General features: G+C 51.6%; 11 protein-coding genes across 11 annotated transcripts, besides 5 other annotated features; 5 read left to right on the forward strand and 6 right to left on the reverse strand.

Annotated features, from left to right (window-relative positions):
* ACLA_045560 (putative progesterone binding protein) lies at window positions 1-524 on the forward strand (the record flags this gene model as incomplete). Its single annotated transcript, XM_001271516.1, has 3 exons — window positions 1-109; window positions 188-283; window positions 346-524. 3 exons carry the CDS (start codon window positions 1-3, stop codon window positions 522-524), a joined length of 384 nt encoding a protein of 127 aa, XP_001271517.1.
* Window positions 525-778: 254 nt separating this feature from the next.
* On the reverse strand, window positions 779-2,986 carry ACLA_045570 (mRNA-binding ribosome biosynthesis protein NOP4; the record flags this gene model as incomplete). The annotated part of the gene is made up of 1 exon (XM_001271517.1): window positions 779-2,986. The coding sequence occupies one exon, from the start codon at window positions 2,984-2,986 to the stop codon at window positions 779-781; it is 2,208 nt and encodes a 735-aa protein (XP_001271518.1).
* A 225-nt stretch (window positions 2,987-3,211) lies between these two features.
* On the forward strand, window positions 3,212-4,222 carry ACLA_045580 (DNA repair protein RAD10; the record flags this gene model as incomplete). Its single annotated transcript, XM_001271518.1, has 1 exon — window positions 3,212-4,222. The coding sequence occupies one exon, from the start codon at window positions 3,212-3,214 to the stop codon at window positions 4,220-4,222; it is 1,011 nt and encodes a 336-aa protein (XP_001271519.1).
* A 1,065-nt stretch (window positions 4,223-5,287) lies between these two features.
* Window positions 5,288-7,521, forward strand: ACLA_045590 (uncharacterized protein; the record flags this gene model as incomplete). The annotated part of the gene is made up of 4 exons (XM_001271519.1): window positions 5,288-5,951; window positions 6,103-6,389; window positions 6,438-6,562; window positions 6,618-7,521. The coding sequence occupies 4 exons, from the start codon at window positions 5,288-5,290 to the stop codon at window positions 7,519-7,521; spliced, it is 1,980 nt and encodes a 659-aa protein (XP_001271520.1).
* Window positions 7,522-7,754: 233 nt separating this feature from the next.
* Window positions 7,755-7,790: a microsatellite.
* Window positions 7,791-7,927: 137 nt separating this feature from the next.
* Window positions 7,928-7,948: a microsatellite.
* A 244-nt stretch (window positions 7,949-8,192) lies between these two features.
* Window positions 8,193-9,854, reverse strand: ACLA_045600 (putative longevity-assurance protein (LAC1); the record flags this gene model as incomplete). The annotated part of the gene is made up of 4 exons (XM_001271520.1): window positions 8,193-8,795; window positions 8,874-9,161; window positions 9,218-9,528; window positions 9,731-9,854. The coding sequence occupies 4 exons, from the start codon at window positions 9,852-9,854 to the stop codon at window positions 8,193-8,195; spliced, it is 1,326 nt and encodes a 441-aa protein (XP_001271521.1).
* Window positions 9,855-10,982: 1,128 nt separating this feature from the next.
* Window positions 10,983-11,005: a microsatellite.
* Window positions 11,006-11,176: 171 nt separating this feature from the next.
* Window positions 11,177-12,383, reverse strand: ACLA_045610 (uncharacterized protein; the record flags this gene model as incomplete). The annotated part of the gene is made up of 2 exons (XM_001271521.1): window positions 11,177-12,296; window positions 12,355-12,383. 2 exons carry the CDS (start codon window positions 12,381-12,383, stop codon window positions 11,177-11,179), a joined length of 1,149 nt encoding a protein of 382 aa, XP_001271522.1.
* Window positions 11,767-11,804: a microsatellite.
* Window positions 12,125-12,160: a microsatellite.
* Window positions 12,384-12,852: 469 nt separating the features above from the next.
* Window positions 12,853-13,737, reverse strand: ACLA_045620 (uncharacterized protein; the record flags this gene model as incomplete). Its single annotated transcript, XM_001271522.1, has 3 exons — window positions 12,853-13,182; window positions 13,242-13,483; window positions 13,551-13,737. 3 exons carry the CDS (start codon window positions 13,735-13,737, stop codon window positions 12,853-12,855), a joined length of 759 nt encoding a protein of 252 aa, XP_001271523.1.
* Window positions 13,738-15,685: 1,948 nt separating this feature from the next.
* On the forward strand, window positions 15,686-16,098 carry ACLA_045630 (4F5 domain protein; the record flags this gene model as incomplete). The annotated part of the gene is made up of 3 exons (XM_001271523.1): window positions 15,686-15,748; window positions 15,880-15,964; window positions 16,052-16,098. 3 exons carry the CDS (start codon window positions 15,686-15,688, stop codon window positions 16,096-16,098), a joined length of 195 nt encoding a protein of 64 aa, XP_001271524.1.
* A 471-nt stretch (window positions 16,099-16,569) lies between these two features.
* Window positions 16,570-17,724, reverse strand: ACLA_045640 (uncharacterized protein; the record flags this gene model as incomplete). The annotated part of the gene is made up of 1 exon (XM_001271524.1): window positions 16,570-17,724. The coding sequence occupies one exon, from the start codon at window positions 17,722-17,724 to the stop codon at window positions 16,570-16,572; it is 1,155 nt and encodes a 384-aa protein (XP_001271525.1).
* Window positions 17,725-18,156: 432 nt separating this feature from the next.
* ACLA_045650 (guided entry of tail-anchored proteins factor 1) lies at window positions 18,157-19,021 on the forward strand (the record flags this gene model as incomplete). Its single annotated transcript, XM_001271525.1, has 3 exons — window positions 18,157-18,243; window positions 18,359-18,545; window positions 18,693-19,021. 3 exons carry the CDS (start codon window positions 18,157-18,159, stop codon window positions 19,019-19,021), a joined length of 603 nt encoding a protein of 200 aa, XP_001271526.1.
* Window positions 19,022-20,172: 1,151 nt separating this feature from the next.
* On the reverse strand, window positions 20,173-21,789 carry ACLA_045660 (rRNA processing protein gar2; the record flags this gene model as incomplete). Its single annotated transcript, XM_001271526.1, has 3 exons — window positions 20,173-20,914; window positions 20,991-21,684; window positions 21,756-21,789. The coding sequence occupies 3 exons, from the start codon at window positions 21,787-21,789 to the stop codon at window positions 20,173-20,175; spliced, it is 1,470 nt and encodes a 489-aa protein (XP_001271527.1).
* Between the last annotated feature and the right edge of the window lie 18 nt (window positions 21,790-21,807).

Raw genomic sequence — 21,807 nt, forward strand, 5'->3', positions numbered from 1 at the left:
ATGGTTGAACGCGAGCAAGAACCCAAGCGTTTCGAACCCAAGGTTCCCATCCAGCTCGACCCTCCCAAAGATGACCCGATTACCGTGGAGGAATTGTCCAAATGCGACGGTCTGTGCTGCCCGGTTTTTTACCTTGTTGACCACTCCCATGTATGGTGTATGGCTAACGCGACCCTCTGGTCGGCAGGCACGGATCCCAACCGTCCTACCCTCGTTGCGATCAAGGGAATTGTCTTCGACGTGAGCAGGAACCCAGCTTACAGTACCAAGGGCCAATATCACGGTAATATCGATTCTTCTCTGCCTGCTGTGACTGCAAGGAGCGTCGACTGATCTTTGGTGTAGTCTTCGCTGGAAAGGATCCCTCCCGTGCCCTGGCCTGCTCCTCGTTGAAACCCGAGGACTGCAGACCCGACTGGTACGATCTCGATGACAAGGAGAAGACGGTCCTGAGTGAATGGTACACCTTTTTCAGCAAGAGATACAATATCGTCGGAAAGGTCAAGGATGCTACAAACTACTAGGGGAGAAATACAAAACGGTTCGAATCTTCTTGTCCGAGGTTATGCTACGTTATTGAACTGAAGGTGCTATACCCACCCTTTACGAATTCATGAAACCTACTCCCAGCCCCTCCCCCCCCCCTTCCCCTAGTGGAAACATATCAATCAAACATGCTTTTTGTTCTTGCGGCTCTAGCCAAAATGCACCCAAGTACGCCGGGGAATAGAGATAAATACAAATAGAGCTCTATACAATCAGTTCCAGATCCACTCAACTAGGCCTTTCCTTTCCGAGATTTCCGCTGCATCCGTTTCCTAGAGATGATCCGATTGCGTTTGGCGATCTTGTTCTCCTCTTCCGCTTCCTGCTCTCCATTCTGCTCTTTACCGCTGCCACGGCTATCGGACCGCTTCCGCTTCTTGCCATTGGTATTGGCTTTGTCGTTCTGGTCATCCTTGCTCGGGCCCGCTCCATCTTTTTGTTGAGCTTCCTTCTTGGCGCGCGCTCTGGCTTCTTGCTCGTTCCGGCGCTTGACCACCTGAGCGTTCTCAATGGCAAACTCGACAATCAGCCGCTTCTTTTTGTCCTTGACATCCTCGGAGCCGGTCTTGGGCATGTCCACGGCATGTCCGTTGAGCCATCTCAGACCCATCAGCGCGTGCCGATGGGTGTAGTACTCAATGAAACCGTAGCCTCTGCTTCTGCCTGCTCCAGTCTCCTCCCCGATCTTGCTGCCGTCGCGGCTCTCGTAGACGATCTTGGTTTGCCTCACGATACCCTTGCCCTTTTCTTTCCGGTGCTGCTCTGCCTCCTTCATCGCTTCGGCTGACCGCTTGAGTTCGTCCTTGGACAGAGGCTGGCGCAGCCCTTCCTTGGCATCTTTGGCGAAGCCGACGACAGCCTGTCGCGCGAGCTGCTTCAGGTCCTTCGAGGTGACGTGACGCGGGATGTTACGGACCGAGAGACGAGTGAGACTGAGGTGCAGAGCCGGGTTTTTCCTGATGAAGTTCTGTCGCTGCTTGAAACTGTCCTCTCTCATCTTGATCTCGGACGGTGACAATTTCTTGTAGAGAGAAGCACTGGGCGAGATAGTACCCTCCTGAAGGAGGAAAAGGCGGCGCTTGTCGGTATCACGGACGAGCCGCTTTGACACTCCCTCCTCTTCGAGTCTGGTGGCTTGCGATTTGCTTACAGCGCGCGCAACCTGCAGAACACGGCCGTCCAGGGTATATCTGCCGCTCGGGTCGGAGTTCTCGTTCTGAAGGATTGAGTGCTTGAGAGTAGTGGAGGACTTCTTCCCCTTGTCCTTCTCCGCGATCAGGGTATCCTGTTGTTTAGGGGCATCGCGCACGCATGATGCCGCATCCTCCATCTTCCAGAAGCAAACGAACCCGGTTCCTCGCGGACGCTCAGTTTCTGGATCAACGACAATTCGCGCATACCGAAGGGGTCCGAATTGCGTGAAGTGTTCGTAAAGCGACTCGTCTGTACATGTGAAGGGCAGATTCCGAATGAAGATTGTAGAAGCATTTCGCTCGTCCTCCTTTTCTTCCCCATAATCTTCTCCGTCGTCTTCCTCCTCGTCGACATCCTCGTCATCCTCGTCTAAATCTTCGTCATCCTCATCCTCCTCGTCGTCCATGTCCTCGTCCTCATCCTCCTCCTCCTCATTGTCGGAGGCCGCTTCGGCGCCATCGGCCATTTCGACGTCGTTGGAACCGGCTTCTTCCTTGTTATCCTCCTCCTTCGTGGCATCCTTTTGCAGATTCTCCCAGGTCTCCTTATCAACAGCCCAATCCACAGCCAACGTTCTTCCATCCACCTCCTTTCCATTGACGGCCTGAAGTGCTTTTTCGGCGTTCTTCTTTCCCCGCAAAACAACGAAGCCGAAACCTGCCAGTTGATCTCCCTTCTTAGGAAGAGTAACAAATTTAACTTTTCCGAAGCTCCTGAAATGAACCGCAAGATCTTCGGGCGTTTTGATGCTCCATGGCAAGTTTCGGACAATCAGCTTGGGGGGCTGGGTGTCCGCTCTCTGCTGCTCTCGCTGCTTCTTGAGTTCGACCGCAGCAGCAGATGGAACACTCTTGCCAAGGTTCTCATCGATCTCACGGTGACGGGGTTGAGCGTAGTCGACTCGGATCTTCTTGCCTTCGAAAGTGGACCCGTTCAACTCCTTCACGGCCGCCTGCGCATCTTCGAGATCGGCAAAGGTTACGAAACCGTACCCCTTGCACTGCTTGGTCTCCGGATCATTCACGGCAATCGCATGTTTGATCACGTAGGATTGTGAGAAATATTCTGTGAGGCTCTCGGTCGTCGCTGAGGCGGGAAGGGATCGAACGAAGAGAGTTCGTTTAGGCTGTGTAGAGGCTTTCTCCTCCTGAACTGTTTCCTTCTTCGGGGAATCCATGGTGATTTGAGTCTCTCGAGGCGCACTGGTAGCTTCGTCGAGACGTCTTTTCTTGTTCGATTCACCCATCGCTTTGTAGTTGGGGCACTCATTTTTTTTTTTTTTGTAGCGGCAGAAAATTCCCGCGCCAATGTTTCTGCTGGGCGTTCGGGTCTGGGCGGTGAACACAGCTTACCCGGACTTTTGCTGCTGCGATTAGATAGACTGCTGCTACTTACTACTGATAGCGAGAAGTAAGCAGTAGCAAGTCCAACTAAATGGTGACGAAGGGCCAGATTTGAGATACAACACAGAATGGCCGACAAAACTGCTGGTGATGATACGGCTTTCAACTCTCTTCTTAGCGCAGAAAGCACGGCTGCTCCTAGAGATACTGGAACCCCTCTGCAATCGACTTCTGGTCGTTCTACACCTTCTAAAATTCAACAGCCTAAACCACAAGTGCTCGCAAACAGATCCGGCCCCTCGGCGATTCTTGTCTCTTCCAGGCAAAAGGGCAACCCTATCCTAAACCACATCAAGCTTTTACCCTGGGAGTATGCAGATATACCCGCCGATTATGTCCTCGGAGCGACTACCTGCGCGTTGTTTCTATCGCTGAAGTACCACCGGTTACATCCCGAGTATATCTACTCTCGAATCAAGGCACTGGCGGGGAAATACATGCTTCGGATACTATTGATTATAGTGGATATACCCAATCATGAAGACAGTTTGAAGGAGCTTTCCAAGACGTCAATTATCAATAATCTCACGCTGATGCTATGCTGGTCGGCCACCGAAGCCGCTCACTACCTCGAATTATTTAAAGCGTCCGAAAACGCCCAACCGACCGCAATTCGCACTCAACAAGCTCAGTCCTACAAAGAGTCCCTGGTAGAGTTTGTTACGACGCCCAGAAGCATTAACAAGTCTGATGCAGCGAGTCTGATATCTACGTTCGGAAGCCTACAGAACGCTATCAACGCGCAGCCAGAGCAGATCAGCGCTGTACCCGGTTGGGGTGAAAAGAAGGTTCACCAGTGGTGCAATGCAGTGAGGGAGGATTTCCGAGTGGAAAATGCGAAGAGAGTAAAGGCACCTGAGAGAAGTCCGGTGGATGCTGGTGAGAATACGACAGGGTCTGGGAAGATGTATGAGACGACCGAAGCGGCCATGTATCTTGCGGAAGCGGAAGGGAGGAGTCAGTTGGAGACTCAGAAAGGACCGTTGGCGGATGATACTCCGCAGCAAGCTGGCTACGCCGAAGAAGTGAGTGATGGCATTGCTGCAGCTCTCGCAAAACTTCGAGAAAGTGGGGGCTGAATTCTTGACCGAGCCATACCATGTTCGAGGTTCGAGAATAATAGCGGCCCCCATAATTACGATTGACGAGCAATTGGTCCATCCTAATCCGGGAGAGATCTCATTATCTGCGTCTTTTTTTTTTTTTTTTTGTCAACATGCCTTGAGTCCATGACTCCAATGGAGACAACAAAACTGGTCAAATGCTGATCAGCCGCTTGAACCAGCGTCCGGATATCCGGTAGTCCAGTGGAAAAGGACAATTCTCACAAACGGGCTGAGTGATAGCATGCAAAGTTTGCTGTTTCGTACTCATCGTCCACTTGCCAGAAGCTGCACAAGCGGAACTAGAAGGGCATGACACATGCAGCTAATTTGTGTGGAACAGCCAACCTATGGCTACTCGACGAATGGCCGTGGGAGCCGAGATAGCTCGAGCGTCTGATGGACCATCTCAAGCACAGAAAGAAATAACAATGGGGTGAGCCGATCAAGGCTGCAGGCTGCAGCATAACAGTCCGTTTAGCCCATGAGGATAGGCCGCCAATAAGATCAGTGGAGCTGCCGCATCTCGTATTGCCGTCATTCCTATATGCTGGACGCAATAAAGCTTTTGATACCTCGGTCTGAGGCGTCTGCCACTCTGCCTGCACAGGTGACAGAAGATATCAAGAAATGGCTGCCACAGATAGATTGTGTTTATTATGTACTATTATTATTCCCGTAAATTGTGCTGTGCGCAGTCGGATGCAGTGCTTGCATATGCATCACGTGATAATACATAGTGGGGCACCGCTCAAAAGGGCAATCGGGCTGGCGCCGAGCATTGGAGTCTCGCGATTTCCCGTCTCTGGCTAATTTCCAGCTATCCTTGAGATGCGCCAACGAAACCAAATCGCAGCCCTAATGATAGCCAACGCTTGAAGAACGTTGCTTAATCGTCCGAGGAGCGAGTCAGCGTTCTCCACTGACAAGCCGGACAAGGTTTACTCCACTCGTTTACTCCATTATACATACTACCAAGCTGGATTAGGATCCGTACTATTTTTACCCAGATTGGTTCGGCCAAGGCCGGATCATGAGAAGATGGCAGAGGATGGCCAGGATGCTTCCTCGAACGGACACTTCGACCAGGAGACGCAGAGCTCAGGTAGAGCAGGCTTCTCTGCAACCCTACCCGCGCGCCGGTCCTCTGGCCGTTATGCTGCCGGGGAGCAGACGGGGTCGTCCGGCAGCAGCCACCCTTCCAGGGGGGGCCAGCAACCACAGAACCCCCAATCTAAGAGCTTTGAGTTTGTCCTCGTTACCGACAACGAGTCTAGACGACAGGTCCGCCGCCATGCGATGCGCCAGTATATGCGTCAGCGACGCCTAGACAGTATCGCACGACTAGAGACACCTCGTTTGCCAATCGGCGGTTGGGTCAGCCGCCAGGCAGCGTCTGAAGTTTCCACGTTAAACAGTCCATCCTCTCAGATTGAAGATCCTCTGAAAGATGTCCCTACAGACGAGGAAAATATACCACCTGTTGACGATGTGGAGTATTGCGCCTTGGAAGCGGGAACCGAGCCTTCGATGGCCTTGGTCTCTCAATCATCCTCAATCAAATCGGAGGAGTCTTCTCCTCTTCCATTTATTAGCTATAGAACCCCGGATCCGCTGGCGAGTCCTGGACATGGGGCCATTCAGGATCCTTTTAGCAGTTATCCAATTCCTGTTAGTCACACTGATCATAAACTGATCCAACACTGTAAGTCTTCTTTCTCCATCACGTACATCGCAGGTTGTGGATTGCGCATAGTGCCATATCGGAGCAATGAGAGGGTCGGAGGTGCAACTCTAGAATCTGGCGCAGAAAAGACTCCTCATCTTCTCTTGGCCAAGGGCTTACAAATGCAAAGTTATCGTGACCTATCCGTCTATGATGTATAAGTTTGCCGACTCTGTTGCAAACAACCCTATGTTGGAGATATTCCGGCAAATCGCACTGCATGACGGTCTTCCGTTCCAGGCGATGCTCGCCATTGCATCCAAGCATCGAGCCGGGGTCGAAGGCAAGACAGATTCTGTTCAAAGCCTTACTCACAAAATGCGAGCGCTTCGAATGATGAATGAGCGAATGCAAGCAGACTCGCAGGGCCTGCAGGACGGAACCATATATGCCGTAGCCACAATGGCAGTAATTGAGGTAAGTCGTCGTACATCCTGAGTTTGTATGTGTACTTACAAAGTCAAGAAATGGTCGAAGGATGCTTCTATCGAGCGGATGCACTGCAAGGGACTGGCATCTATGGTCCGAAATCGAGGCGGAATGCGAGGCATGCGAGCCTCTAATCCATTTCTGGAGAAGGTCCTATACTGGTAACTGCCTTTCGCCAGACACCCTGAGATCATAACCTGGTTGACACAAGCGTAGGGTGGACTTTAGTTGCGCACCGAATGCAACTTACACTTCATGTCTACCCTGGACTGGCGCCATTCCTGACACTCTCCCTGAGAGCCTTGACTTTCTTGTTTCAGAGGAGCCGCTCGCCATTCCGCATCATTTGGCCCAAATCGAAGGGTCTGAGAACTTGTACAATTACTTTCGGGCCGGTGAAGACTTTCTGCGATTCTTCCGTCGTCTCTACGAATTGGAGAATGCCATGTTAAGCACCCGCAGTGAAACTCCAGGCGGACACACCACTCCTCGCGTCAAGCGCTTTAGCCCGGGGACGCAGCTGCATTCCATTCTTACAATGCTTCCGGACTATGACCACGGAATCTGCGACATCAGATTCATTGACGAATACACCTGCATGGCCTGTCTTTTGTTTCTTGCTGTCGCCCTCTACGACTCCTATCAGAACTCCACCGATTTCGACCACTACCTCGAGTGGCTGGACATGGAGATCCAGAAGCTCAGCCCCCGCGGAAACCCAAGCATTGCTTCCGTCCTATGGCTCTTCCTGAACAACGGCGGGTACGCCCACGGGCAAGCCGGCGATACCGGCGAACGGTGCTGGGCCGTTTCGCGCATGGTGCGCATCGCAAAACGCCTCGAGTGGAAACACCAGGGCACGATCTGGGACCGCCTCCGCCAGGTCCTGATCAATTTCATACTGACTCAGCAGGAGTGCGCGCTGGGGTCAGATAGCATCGACGATGCAGCAGTGGACGCCCAACAGCAGAGACGCGGTCAGCCGAGGGAGTATTTCTGGGACGAGGACGAGATGCGCGAGGAGATTCTCGGGACCCAGCAAGCTGCTGCCCTCGCTTACTCTGAAGTCGGGACTCCTGCGCCTCTATCAAGCGGCATTGGGGACCTGTGCTTGGGATAGTCTGACGAGCGAGAAACACGATATTTACGCATGATGAATCGGTTGGATGGATTTGGACATATTGATATTTTCCATTACATTACATACGGTGATATATCTTTTATGATTGACGACCTTGACCTGTACAGTCTCAAGTACTTACCTTTCTTCTCTGATGTACATGGCTGTACAGTTCTTACGATGTACCTCGAAACGTACATTCACATATATCATCGCCTCATGGGACCAGATGGCACTTTCCACTTTCACTTTCACTTTCACTCTCACTTTTCAATTGGATCAGGAATCCTCCCAAGCCAAGGCCCATGCTGTTACCAGGTCTATCGTACATGCAAATCAAGGTGGGTATTGAATTGTCTCTCTAAAACAACGAAAAAAAAAAGCAACGGAATGGGGGAAAAGAGGCAAAAAAAAAAAAAAAAAAAAAGCCATGCGCGGAAAACCTTCCGTCAACAAAAATGAGATCATATGAATGATGTATGACAAACCATATCAGAGGTCAAGGTCTAAAGCGGATATGTAGGGTTGTTGTTTCTTTTTTGAAATATTCCATGGGAGGTGGGTTCATTTTGATGTTGGGAATAGTGGCACAATCATGATGACATTAGAAAACAACGAAAAAGAAGAAGCAGGCTGGATGCATCAGGGACCATTGCCGGGGGGGACGTCGTCTACGTCGGCTTGTCACATCCGATCCGGCCAAGCAGGGCCTTGCGATCGCTCTGGTCGCCGAGCCGGACTCGTCCCCGGCCTCGGGACCGCACGTTGGTTGGCCCGTTCGCGGTGCGGCGCCAGTCGCCGTTTGGCCCGTCGGTGATGGCTGTGTTGCTGGCCGGCATGGCGTCCTTGGCCGTAGTGCGGACCTCGTTCTCCTCCTCGTCGTCGCTGCGGGTGTCCTCGGCGTTGCCGGTGCGGAGCACGCCGACAGCCACGCGAACAACCATCACGAACCAGATGATGGACAGCAGCTGGAGGGCCAGGAGGAAGCCCAGGAAGATCCACTTGATCGTGCGGTTCATGCAGATGGGGCCGTCGATGTTGAGGAACGGGTAGAAGAGGTAGCGGAACTGGTCTGGGTAGCCGTTCGTAGAGATCATCTCGGCTGTGGTCCCGGAGTAGCAGCCGTAGGCCATTGCGTCGGGTACGTCCTTATAGATGGACCAGCACAGGCGCGGGTATAAAATATGGCGTGTGACCAACCAGGTCACCATGAACAGGACAAAGGTGATATTGCAGGACAGTTCGTATTTGAGGTACTTGAGGATCTTGGCGGTCTATTGGGCAAACAAGTCAGATATTAAAAAAAAAAAGCGCTTCTCTCCGCAGAAGGGGAAGTCTCGCGAAGGTCATACCGGTAGCAACAGGTCCACGATATCCATCAGGCACAGCACGACATTCGACACATTGTAGAATCCGTAGATGTAGGCGGAGCTCAGGAGGGCGCTTGTGATGACATGGTGGGTCAACATCTGGTAATGATCCTTTCGTCGCTCTTCGATATTGATTACCAGGATCTGCTGGAACCAGAACGACAGCTGCGCGAGGAGATACCATTTCAGGTGTCCGGACACACCGCGCGCCGGCCATTGGGCCCAGATGGCCTTGAAGTCCATCCAGTAGTTCGAGTTGGCCCAGATGTACTGCGCCCGCATGGTCAGTCGCCGGCTACGAGGGAGAGGGATGCAGCGGGACGTACCATGCCAAAAGTGCAGAAGAACGCATAGTACACCCACATCCATGCCTGCTCAGCAACGCGGATGGAGTTCTTCCGCTTCAGTCCGCCAAATCTGGCGGCTGGTTGGAAGACCCATTCGATGCTAATCGCACGAATAGCGGTGAATGTGATGGCGGAGCTGATGACGAAGTACACATCATCAAAGCCCTGGACATAGTCCCCTTGGGCCGGCCGGTAGTACGATAACTGGAAGAAGGGCGCGGTATACGGTCGCAGGGAAGGGTAGAGGTTATGAGCCGCCAAAAGTGTAGCGAGGATCGTCAAGGAAATCCCTGTAGGTGCACATCAAGAGCAAGGGTCAGCCTGTTGGTTCATATTCCGCGCCATTGACGCTCGAGCGCAGACGCAAGAACTACTTTCTTCGACCACGGAACTAATTGGGCAAGTAATCCATTGGAATCTTGGAAAAGCATGCAACAACGGTGGGTGGAATCCCATTTCCAACGCATTTAAAAAGAAACAATTGTTCCATACCGATCTGATTTGTGACCATCCATTCTCGAAAGGTCGTCTCCTTGGAAGCAGCCCGATGGCCAGCGGAAACGCAAGTATTGAGCTCCGAGACGGACTGCGATTGCGTGGACACGTCTTTGGCCATGACGGGGGGGGAGTGCGGGTTGTGAATGCTGCAGGTCAAGGATCACTGATGCTGGAAGAAGCAGCAACAGCAGCGCAGTCTGCAGAGGAAATCCAAGCAATCAATGATGGATTCTCACGACTAGGGACCGATTCAACAATTTCAGAAACAAAGTCTAAGTGGTTGATAGGGATGGAAAGGAGCAGTCCAATTACCACTCCCGACACCACTAGTTACCAACTTGCAATACACAGACCACAGAGGACCAAAGTCTGTGTCTGTGTTCTTTCTGCCACTTCCTTCCGTGCCCACTCGATATGGCCCGCGGTTCCGCTGCGGGTACCTGTTGGGGGGGGGGGAAGGCAAAGGCTCGAGGATTGTGTGTCTGGTCGAGGGTGGACAGAATGGCTGTTCAGCTGGAGAGCATAGTCACGAAAGGAAAGGGAAGAGAAAAGTGGAAAGAAAAGAAAAAACGGATTGAGTGTGTTCTCCGCTGAGGAGGAAGATCTTCGAGGTTGACGCAAGGGTACGTAAGTAAGTGAACCTAAGGCCACTTAAAAACTGTATTTTATTGAAACAACGACTACTGATGAGGGGAGTGTTTCGCATTTGAGGCCACCCCCACAGTATGAGTCTGATCTGGCCTCGTTGGATCTACAACGAGGACGGTAGGCTTGGACTCGAGACCTTACAAGATCTCGCTATTCATCATGGTAATCAGTCAATCCAACCTGTAGAATATCTCCTGAGAAAATTCAAACTTCAACTTGTTCAACTTCATTCTATAGTTGATTGAGGGCATATCAAAGAGGGTCACCTAAAGTCACACTAAATTGTACCTATCATAGTCTGTACCGCAGGATCCATGTAATGGTAGGTATGGCTCACCGCCTATCAACAAAACAGTAAATACTTCCCTGGACCCTGATTTGACCTTACCTTACCTTACCTTACCGTTTAATACAGTACAATACATTCCAATACATAAGTCTCTCGGGCAGTGGATAGGTAAAGTTCCCGTACTTTGCCCGCATAATCTCACACTCTCGCCCCCAATCGCAGCAGCCAAATACTTCACACGCTGTGTCCAGAGGCTGTCTTTCAAGCGACGGCTTTACAGCTAATATAGGGTCTGGCTCGTCGCTTGATCATACATACATACATACATACATCATCAACTGGCAGGAGTTCGTGATCTTATCCCAAGGCAAGAGATAAACGATCGATCCAGACATAGAGCAATAGTGGTTGAGCCGTAGAACTTTGATTTGATTGAACCAGGGTAAATGTGCGAATTGAACCAACGCGTTCATATGGATGCAGGTTTCGCTATTTGGATCCATTTACTGACCCTCCGACTCAACTTCATCTAAACCTGCCGTGACGCCGTTGACGTACTCAGCCGCACTGACACCCAGCTTGGCCAAATCCACCCCTCCCTGTCCCGCCATCGCCCGCGACATGGCTCGCACCACTTCCTCCTCCTCCCAGATATTGCTCGGCGCCATGGAGGGATCGCCCTCCGCGCCGCCGGCGCTCATCGCGACCACCGTCCGCCAATACGCATCGTCCCGATCCTTCAGAACCTTGTCTCTCACCACGGCATTCCGCGCCACACTCATCGCGTGCAACTTGGAGCTCGCTCCGGCCAGGGATGTCAACGAGGCCGAGACCAGCTGGTCGACTTGGTCGGCCTGCGAAGGAGGCGTGAAGAAGAACCGGTTCGTGGCGGAGATGTAGATCAGAAGCGCGCAGATTCCGTCGAAAATGGCAAATGCCAGCGGGCGGAAGAGGGTGATTTGGTGATACAAGCTCGATGGCGGAGAGATTCCCGCGCGCACCGCAGCCGAGGCGGACTGCACCGGATCGTAGGTGGAGACGATGTAGATGTCCACTGCGGCCAGGGCCAGGCCAGCGATTGTGAATTTGTTGCGCCAGCCAGCGGCGTCGCGGCCAGCGAACGGTGTCGCGGTCACCAGGCCCACCACGACCATGTGGAGAAGATGCGGGAGCAATGTGTTGAAGGGGAGGTAGTAAAGAAGGTATGTCTTGAGATTGTCGACCGAGCAGTATTCGCACGATGTCAGGGCGTCGGGTCCGTAGCGAAGGTAGACCCGCCGAGCGACGACTGATGTGAGTTTCGAGCGGAGGAGTTTATCTGCCTCGGTGAGGGTGTCGCCCGGCCGGAACCGTGCCAGTCGGCTGAAAATAACATCGGTCGGGGTGTTGATGCGTGAACGTGTTTGGGAGAAGATACTGGGAGACGGCGCATGAGGATTGAAAGGGAGACTGAGGAGGAGACATAAGAGGACGGAGAAGAAGAGGACGTTGAGCGCTCGTTGACTAGATGAATCTAGCGGACGAGGTGTAGGACGCTGTGCTATGGCGACTCGGAACCCGCGATAGAAGTTGATCACACGCGGGATTAGGATGGGCGCGAAGAAGATCAATAGGGATTTGATGCTGTAACGGATACTGTTAGGTCTGACGATGGCAAGAACAAGGTAAAGAGTGCACATACGTCCCAAAGGAGATCCCGAATTCCACCATTTTCTCTGAAAGGAAGCTCGAGCAACTCAAACACCTGGCTGCCGCATCTCCTGTTGATGCATGGATGATGATAATGACAGCTAAGCGGATCCTCACTTTGTTCCTTTGCGACAATTCTTAGTGAGCAGGTAATCTTATCGCATGCGCCAAGCGACGACCACCGGTGGGCCAATCACAGGCTACTTTTATACTTCGTTCTCTTCTAGGGAGTTCAGACTGTTTACTGTACCTACAAGGGCTCAGGTGAAAGCAATAGATAATTGATAGGGAAGCTGGCTGAGCTGTGGTATTATGTAAATAACTAGAGAATGGATGATATAAAACAGGTGTTTAGAATAACAGCCAAGAATGCGATGCTTGTGTCGAAATTGACCTTTCCCGGTCAGTGAACGCCCTCGCTAATATACCCTGAGCGTCGAAACGAGTAAACCCCTTCATAATCCAAAGCTTTGCCACTGTCTCACCGCATCTACACCTGTGAGGAATACATGGCTGGATGATGGGCAATATCAGGAACAGTCACTCCTGACGAGTCCCTTGAGTATTTTGACGATGCGGCGTCGTTCAGGTTCATGGGCGAGGAGATTTTCAACGGAAACCGAGTCATACTCCGCGCGGAGCCCTGTCTCCTTACGGGAGACTGCGAGGTATATGTTGGCAGCGAATCTTCTCGCTTGATGCCGAGCTGAAAGGAGCGCTGGCTGCTTGCCCGTGTGACCACTTTCTGAGGTGCCACCGCTCCATACACTCGGACATGACGTGCAGTAACCCCAGCAGAACGATCCGCGAAGATAAAACTCTGCCGTAGACGAGGTTAGTTTTCATGGCAATTTATCTATAGAGAGACCTATAACTTACCGATGCCAGATTTATCAGACTCATGACCATGGCCAGAATTCCCGCGGAGACCACGATTCGCCAAAATGCAAGCCCCAGCGACTCCTGACTTGTAGCTGGCGTGTTCAGATCCCCCAAGACCGCGATTCCAAGTAGTAGCATAGCGACAGCTAGTGTGACGAACCCGGAATCCTGGCCAAACAAAGGCCAGTTGTGATCGAAGTAACCGCGGAAGAATGGTAATTCTGAGAGTATAAGGAAGACTGTACTCGCGGGTCAGTGTCATGAGTTGGAAGCACAGCTGCAAGATGATGAGGACTGAGTACTTACTACTGACTCCAGCAGCCATGACATGAGACACAGCCTGGAAGAAGAAGAAGCTGTTCAAAAGAGAGATTTTCACGATCATCACCGCGCTTGCTGCGATGATGTCCAGAAAGACAATGATGTTCAGGACGCGTATAGCGTTCAAAATCACAAATCCTGGTCCAGCCAAGGACTCCTTCAAGAAAGCCATCATGATCGAAGTGGTGGACAAGATGCTGTACCATACAAGAGAGAAGAGTCGGTATGAAGTACGATGCTTTTTAGAAGATGTTATAGCGCACAGCGGAGGGGAAGTTAATAAAAGAAGGTAGCAGCACACGAACTGACCAGCAGCACTGTGTAAGAACGAAAATTGAAGCGAGGGACAGGGAGAAAGGGAGAAAGAGCCCGCCGACGAGGTCAAACCCGGGGGTTAAAGAAAGAGCACAACAAGAAAAGTGAGGCAACAATAGACAAAGACCTTTTTGATTTAACACCATTCTGGAAGCCCCTTTTGGGCCGTAGCGCCAGAAGCACTGCATGTTAGACTCAGGAATAACAGGGCTGAATCGAAGCCCAAATGAATCGGACGACAAAGACCGCCGTCAATGAGCAGGATTTTGGACTTGAAACACAATGAAAACAGCCATTCGTGATCAAGGACCATTCATGGTTACCTTAAGGACAAAGAGAATCTGTTCCAACAATAGAAGACTCGTCTGAATGACTCTAGAATAACTTCAGTCCGTCAAGTCCAGCGGTTCTTTCAAGCCATACAGCATCCCTCGGGTAACAGGAGCCGCCAGTGGCTCCCACTCGATGTTCTGACTGTCTATCCTCATCTTCATCGTGCTTCAGCTTGGCCGTCAAGCGCATCTGTGAGTTATCTGTATAGGATCAGCAGAGAGGATGGCATCGCTGCGAGATTGCCAATCATCTCGAAACGTCCGTTTCATTTGCTTGCCTTGCGATACCTGCCAATTGGCTATCATTTAGGCTTTGTCTTCTCTCCAAAGCCGGGGAAGCAACGGAAATTCCTCAGCTCCAATCGATTCTTTGTCAGTCTCTGGATCGGAAACAAGGTATTCTTAGTCTTGTAGTTAAGCGCCTACTCCGAGAAGGCGCCGCAGTGATGTCGCCTCAGTGGTCAATATCCCAACGCATAGGGATAACTGCAGGAATGGTATACATTTAAGCGCTGTCAAGAGTCAGGATTCAGACTAGATATACCACCACTGTGACTCCTCCAATCCGTCTTGATGAGAAGCTAACAATAGCATCAGGATGAGAACGGAATTCCCCAAACAGGGCTGCTGTTCCGAAGATTAACTTCTGCGATAGAGTTGTTTAACCGGCTGAGTCGATCCAGTTTATGCTTGGTCGATGCTCAGAGGACAATTTTGCACAGTCATAGTCGCTCTGGATACTTGAAGCGTGGAATATGTTGGAGGACTGGTTACTTACAACCAATTGAATCCTCTACTCGAACCGCCAGGATTTAAGCGCTTCGATTTGAGGTGAGAGAGGATCTCCCTCATTGACTAGGACAGTCAAAGCGCTTGTCACTGGAGAATCGTCCTACGCGATTCTGGTAGTTTTTCTAATCATGGATGTGTCCAATACAGAATCCTTCTCTTGCGGTTATACTGTCATGCGATGAGGCTGTTGACAAGTGAAAAGTACACGGTTTCGGGTCAACATAGAGCTTTCTGAACCAATTCTCTCGACAAATTTCTCGACAATCTTCCAAAGGGCTTGATGTGATTGGGACTTGCTAGGGCCTTTCAAGTCCTGTGTCGAGAATCAGGCGAAGCAATAGGATTCACATCTGCTGAAAGTTAACAAGCCACAGAGTCTTTCACAATGCTTTTATGAATTAAGGTCAGGGCCAAGTCCATGAATGCCCCGTTTAAATGTGTTTAAACATTTTGTATCTACCTTGCCTCTGAGCGGCCTCATGGCCAGGACAGGCAAAGAATGACCGGGGCTCGGCGGACTATTAAAGGGAATGGTATGGACGCAGACAGAAAATTCCCTCAATAGTCTGGAACGTTGCCCTCTCTCTCTCTCTCCTCTCAACTCACCGAACCCGTCATATTTGCAGACCATCCCTTTCTATTTTCATCTAAGCGATTTCCATATCATTTGAACAAGCCAAAATGACTCGCGGAAACCAGAGAGACAGAGATCGTGAGAAGAATCTCAAGGCCAAGTCCAAGCAGGTTGGTTTCCTTTGTTCCCCGCCATACACATGGAGCACTGCGCAACAAATAACCACAAACCATCCTTGTTGCTTTTCCCTACAAACGAATATGTTTCAAAACGATAGATTTTAATCGGATTTTATCTATAGAAAGCTGGAAACTCGATGAGTGGCTCCGAGTTCCAACGCAACAAGGAAAGCGTCGCCGATATCATGCGCGCAAAACAGGCAGCTGGTAAGCCGCCCCTCAGTCCACCTGCACGGTTTTGCGCTTCCAGATACAACTGAACTGACATACTTTTTCTTTTTCTCTCCGGGACAGCCGATGCGAAGAAAGCAGCGGAAGCAGCAGCAGGGAAAAAGAAATAGCGACCCTCCGCCATGAACGTGTCGAGTACCTGTTTGACACAGCTGAGACTTCCAGTCGCGCGCACCTCTTTTTCGCCGCTCGTCTTTCGCATAAGGGTCGTTTTCATACATTGTGTGACTGCTGCGAGCTCTTGGGACGCCAGGACCTAAATTTGGTTACTCTACAGTTGTCCGAGTCGCTGTACTGGATGAGTCTGCTATGTCACGTTGAAGTCCGGGGCGGGGGTCGCGCATATGTCCCTCGGTTGTGATGACGAGAGCTCGATTGGAGACATTTTGGAGTCTTTGGCGCATATTATTAGAGCATCTACAATGAGCGAGGCGTTTCTTTCAAAACACATGGCGTTCGTCTTTCCTTGTAAATCAAACAGGCGCCGGTTCTGCGCTAAACGCATTTGATGGGTATCATGGATATTGATTATACTTAATATACAGGAATTGCCTATTCCGAGGCTCAGTGAGCTTTGCATTTCACCCAGTGGCGCCGATGCCCCCAGTCGGTCGGTCAACAGTCCAACAATCCTTCGCTCTGGCCATCCAGGTCTTCCATGATTTCTGCAGAGTTACTAGGCCATTCTTTCTCTCGTGATTCACCTGGGCAAAATCTATCAACTCAAGCGGCTGGTTTGTGTTGAGATGTTCCCAGACAGCCTCCTCCACACCAAGCACCCTACTTGCCAACTGGACAAACGTCCAAAGACTTTCACCCTCCCACCGGACATGCAGACCAAACATAACGGCTTTGTCAATAATATTCAGGTGTATGTTATTGTCCGGAATAGCCTCCAGCAGATAAAGCATGAACATCCAACCAGAGATATCCGTCGGATGGGCAAGGCACCAGTCCAAAGTGCGGTCGGTGACTGCCAACGCCAGCCGGGAGGCGCTGTCTGTAATATCCTCTATCTCATCCAATTTACCGGCCATGGCAGCGTGGAGCTGGCGCATGGAGCTGAAAGCGTAGTAGTTTCGCGGATGCAGCTCCCCGGCGCGGAGAACAACCGTCAGTTCCACCTGAAATAGTTCGTATATCTTCTGCTCGAGATTCAGAGGCGTCTTCGGCTGGAGAGGAGCAGTTTGTAGTGGTTGAGATGGCACATCCAACGAATAAATCGTGAGCATATGCTCCAACAGCCATAAGCGATGTTGCCAAAGTGTCGGGGACTTGGTATGCCGATGCAGCGGGGAACAAAGATAGGTCGTCAAGAGCGAGCGTTCTGTTTCCAAGTCGCGCACCAGTCTCTCTCGGTCAGCGTCATTTGAGTCCTGGGGGTCCTGGCGGCGGATCAGAGCATCGAGCTGCTTCTTCCGCCAATTACACGCTGTAAGATGCTCGCAGTCGAAGAGCAAGATGATTTCCGAGGCGATGGACGGATCATCGTAAGAAGTGGCATCGCCCTCGACCACGGGAGTCCTGAGGTTGGAAACGGAACCCAGATGCTTGAAAAAAATGCTCCGTGCAGCGACAAAGGCCTGCACCAGGTATTTCTTGGTGATGCCTACCGAACATCCATCTTGAAGGAGTGGTCCAAGATCCGGCGGCAGAATCTCGATCTCAAGGGTGCGATCGCCTCTGCTTTGGAGGATATGGGCGAGCTCCTTATACGCATTCGCTGGGGCCGACATCTGGTGGTGTGGACGACATCTGAGGGTGGGATTAAGGATGCCGTCCATTCATTATTGTGTTTGGAAATAAGTAGACTGGCCCAGCCAGATAAAATATTATTATTGTCGTTGTTTGGTTTGTTTCCTTATCTTAGTGGCAGCCGACGGGGGAGGCGGAGAACGCACAGATCGAGGCCACTTGGACAACGTCATTTGCATGAGCTCTCCTCCCTCAGCTTCATCAAAGCCACGGTGACTGGATATTCTGCTTTACGAAAGCGTTGGGCGGTTGTACAGAATACTAGAGTTTAACGACACGATCTTTTACGAGTCTTCCTCGACTATCTCGCTGGAAGTGGGCTTCGAAGACCTTCAGTCGAGCTCGGAAACCCTGCTGTGCGAGTCTGGGAGAGCCTCTTCTACAAAGAACAACCATCCATCCAAACATTCAAGATGCTGTCACTCATCCTGACTATCTTCTTCGTCCATGTCGCCATATATCTGGTGAACACGGCAGGTGCCAGCACCATTGACACTGCGGTATGTTCTTTCTTCACCACACTCACCGTGCACATCTGCCATAGCATTGCTGGATTCAAATCACCCACGGCCGGAATTCAATACAAAGAAGCAAAGTCTAACTGGTCTGTTATAGCTATGGGCCTTATACCTGAAGCTCCCTACCTCGACGGCGAAGAATGCCCGCGAGCAAAGCCGGCTCAAGCGCGAGGTCGTCCAGCTGAACCGCGAGATGAACAACACCAGTTCCCAGGACGAGTTTGCCAAATGGGCAAAGCTGCGAAGGAGACATGATAAGGCCAAGGATGAATACGAGACAATCAGTGCGTGTCCCTTCCTCCAGCTCCTTTGATGATGATGGTGCTGCTGCAGAACCGAGTCACCACGGTGGCCTGCTTCTCTTCCCTCCCGCGCCAAAACGTACCAGGACTCAAAAAATCCCGCTAACAACGCCCGTGATGGAATAACAGACCAAGCGCTTACGAGCCAGAAAACCTCCTTCGACTGGGCTGTCAAGATCGCTCGCTGGCTCAGCACCAGCGGCCTCAAGATCTTCCTGCAGTTCTACTACTCGAAAACGCCCGTCTTCGCGCTCCCCGCCGGCTGGTTCCCGTCTATCGTCGAGTGGATGCTCTCTTTTCCCCGGGCCCCTCGCGGTTCGGTGAGCGTCCAGGTCTGGAATAGCGTCTGTGCGACAGCAATCGCAGTCATGGCAGAGATTTTCGCTGCCATGTTGGTGCGCATGAGAGGTCAGGCAGCTGCTCGTACTCCGGCGGCGAAGGCTCAAAAAACGCAATGATTGAATGATGGTTTATGTGTTATTACGGAAAAAATACGCATTGGAGATTGTAACATAAGACTGAATGGATGTCCTGATTGTCTAACTCTTATAAACTACCCCTTAAAGAATCCATAGCATCAAGCACCCAACACATATATTGATAATGAGTTCGTCAGATAGAAAACAATCGTTTATCTTCACAACCCCATGCCGTAGCAGGGGTATCTGTGCTTGACTCTATGATTGGTATATCATCACTCGAACCCACGTGCATGTCGACGCCAACACGAGACAACATAAAAAGAAAATAGAGTCCGGCCCCTTCGACAAGGCATCTGTGGCCGCAAACCAGCCACCGCTTTGCAATAAGCTACAGACTCGAGAGAGATGAGAAAAAGGGAATGTTGTGAACTCCTCGCCTCAAGAATGAGCCCCATTGAGTTACCCGGTTAGAAAAAACCAGGGCAATCGCATGACTATCCAAACACGACGAAAGGCAACCCAATCAAAACCCCTCTCCGACACCCCGCTATACCGCCATTGTGTCCACCGCAGAGGGCGTCGGATATAGGCAGGGCACCGGGAGGGAGTAGGGCAGTCAGCCGCTGTCGAATTGCTTCTATGGCGGCGCGTTTCCGCATTGCCTACCGCGGATCCCGAAGGATCAGGGCAGGGTGTCCGGGGACTTTCTCCCAAAGCTTGGGAGGAATATCGGGGATGATATTCCTGTGTGTGAGCTTTGAATGCGATTCTTTGAGCGAGGAGTTGAGGAAGGAAGAAAGAAGTTCGGCAGAGAAAAGTTTTGGCTTTTTAATGCTCGGTGGAGACTCTGGTAGTGTACGCTAGACCGTAACTGGTATAACTTGTCACGTGATATTTTAGCTGACCGGCCAATCAGCTGCGTTGTCGTTTGGATAGGGGCATTACCTAGTATGAAGACTTGAACTTGGTCAACTGTTCGAATGGTGATACAACTACATAACTGCATCCAAGTTTCTGTCCAATGGATATGAGCCGAAGTCTCAATTCTGTTTTGTCTTACGATAGGGAAGCAAATGCAGCTCACAGCTCATTGAAGGCAATATATTCAACAGTTTATCCCGAACATACAGCAGACCCTTTTATGCTAAAGAAATACAGAAACCTGAGCAGAAGCAATATCAACATGTTTACGCCTTCTTGGCCTTACCCTTGGCCTTTTCCGCCTTCCTGGGCTTTGCTCCAGCCTTGGTAGCTGGCGAAGCCGCCGCGCCGTTGGCTCCCTTCTTCACGGCTGCCTTCTGTCCTTCCTGCTTGGGTGTCTCCTGCTTAGGAGTGGACTGGGTTCCCTTCTTCTCCTTCTTGGACTTCTTAGGAGTCTCCTCGACCTTCTCCGCCTCCTTTTCCTGCGTCGAAGGTGCCTCAATGGCCTTGACGGGCTCTTCGGCCGGGGTCTCGGAACCTTCAATCGCCTTGGGCTCTTCCTGGACAGGAACATCCTCCACGCTCTTCAGCTGGGGGAGCTCATATTCGTATCCCAGAGCCTTGAGCTTCTCGGCCTTGGCAAGCCTTTTCTTCTGCTCCCTCTCGATGCGCTCTGACCATTGCTCCCGGGTCTTGCCCCTTTCCAGTCGCTTCTTCTCGATGCGGTTCCAAGGGGTACGCTTGAACCGTCTGTTGGCACCCTTCCAGACCTCGGGATGCAGCTGGTCGGAGGGGACGAATTTACACTTCAGGATATGGCCATACATCAGATAGTTGTCCATGGTCTCCGCGACAATCTTGGCAACCGTTGTCGAGGCAAATTCCACGAAGGCGTAATGCTTGGAGCGGCCAGTAATGCGGTTACGCGACAGACGCAGACGGGTGATCTCGCCGAATTGCGAGAAGTAGGCGCGCATCTGGTGTTCGTAGAAACCGTGAGGGATACGACTGGGTAGGGAGAGCACGTTAGTCAAGAAGCGACGTAGGTAGCGGGGGGAGAAAGAAACAGAACCGCAGAACTCACCCGAGATAGACTGTGCCAGGCTCTTCCGGCTCACCCTGCTTCTTCTGCTTCTTCAAAATCTTGCGCTTCGCCTTCTTCGAGTCGGGGATCTTGGGCACCGGCTGGTCGGGGTCGAACCCTTCGTCGCCAGACTCGTCCTCGTCGCCGCTACTCTCAAAGCCTCTGATCAGAGCGGCTGTTTGGTCGTCCAGAGTATCCTCATCCTCTTCCTCAGAACCACTCTCGGACGCGACGGACATCACATCCTCATCCTCTTCCGCCTCCGACTCCGACTCCGACTCCTCAACAACGGGCTCAGGCTCGGGCTTCTTCGCCTTGGGCTTCGCAGCAGCGGCGGCTGTCTTGGCCTTTGGCGCGGGCGCAGGTGTTCCGTCCTCCTTCTTTGACTTCTTCTTGCTGGGCTGCTTCTTCTCCTCGGTCTCAGGCTTGGGCTTGGCCGTGGGCTTAGCCGCAGCAACCTCGGGCTCGTTCTCGTCGTCGCTGAGGAAATCGGCGGCCCGCTTGCGAGGCTTGACCTGTCTGGCCGGCTCGCCATTGACCTTCAACTTGGCCGCGGGCTTATCCTCTGTGGCGGGGCCATCCTTCTTGTTCTTCTTCAGAATAGACTTGGGGGTTTCCTTGGGGGTTTCGGCGGGTTTCGCATCGACCTTTTTCGTCTTCTTTGCGGGCGAGTCGGCGGCGACTGTGGTCGCGGCTGTTGCGTTGTTAGACAGATCGCAAGAGAAAAGAATTCAATGATAAAAGCACTCCAGTGGATATACATACCCTTGCGCTTCTTATCCTTCTTATCGGGAGCCATTATTGAAATGTTGTGCGG

The sequence above is a fragment of the Aspergillus clavatus genome, genomic scaffold (genome assembly GCF_000002715.2).
Source record: "Aspergillus clavatus NRRL 1 1099423829800 genomic scaffold, whole genome shotgun sequence".
Taxonomy (NCBI): domain Eukaryota; kingdom Fungi; phylum Ascomycota; class Eurotiomycetes; order Eurotiales; family Aspergillaceae; genus Aspergillus; species Aspergillus clavatus.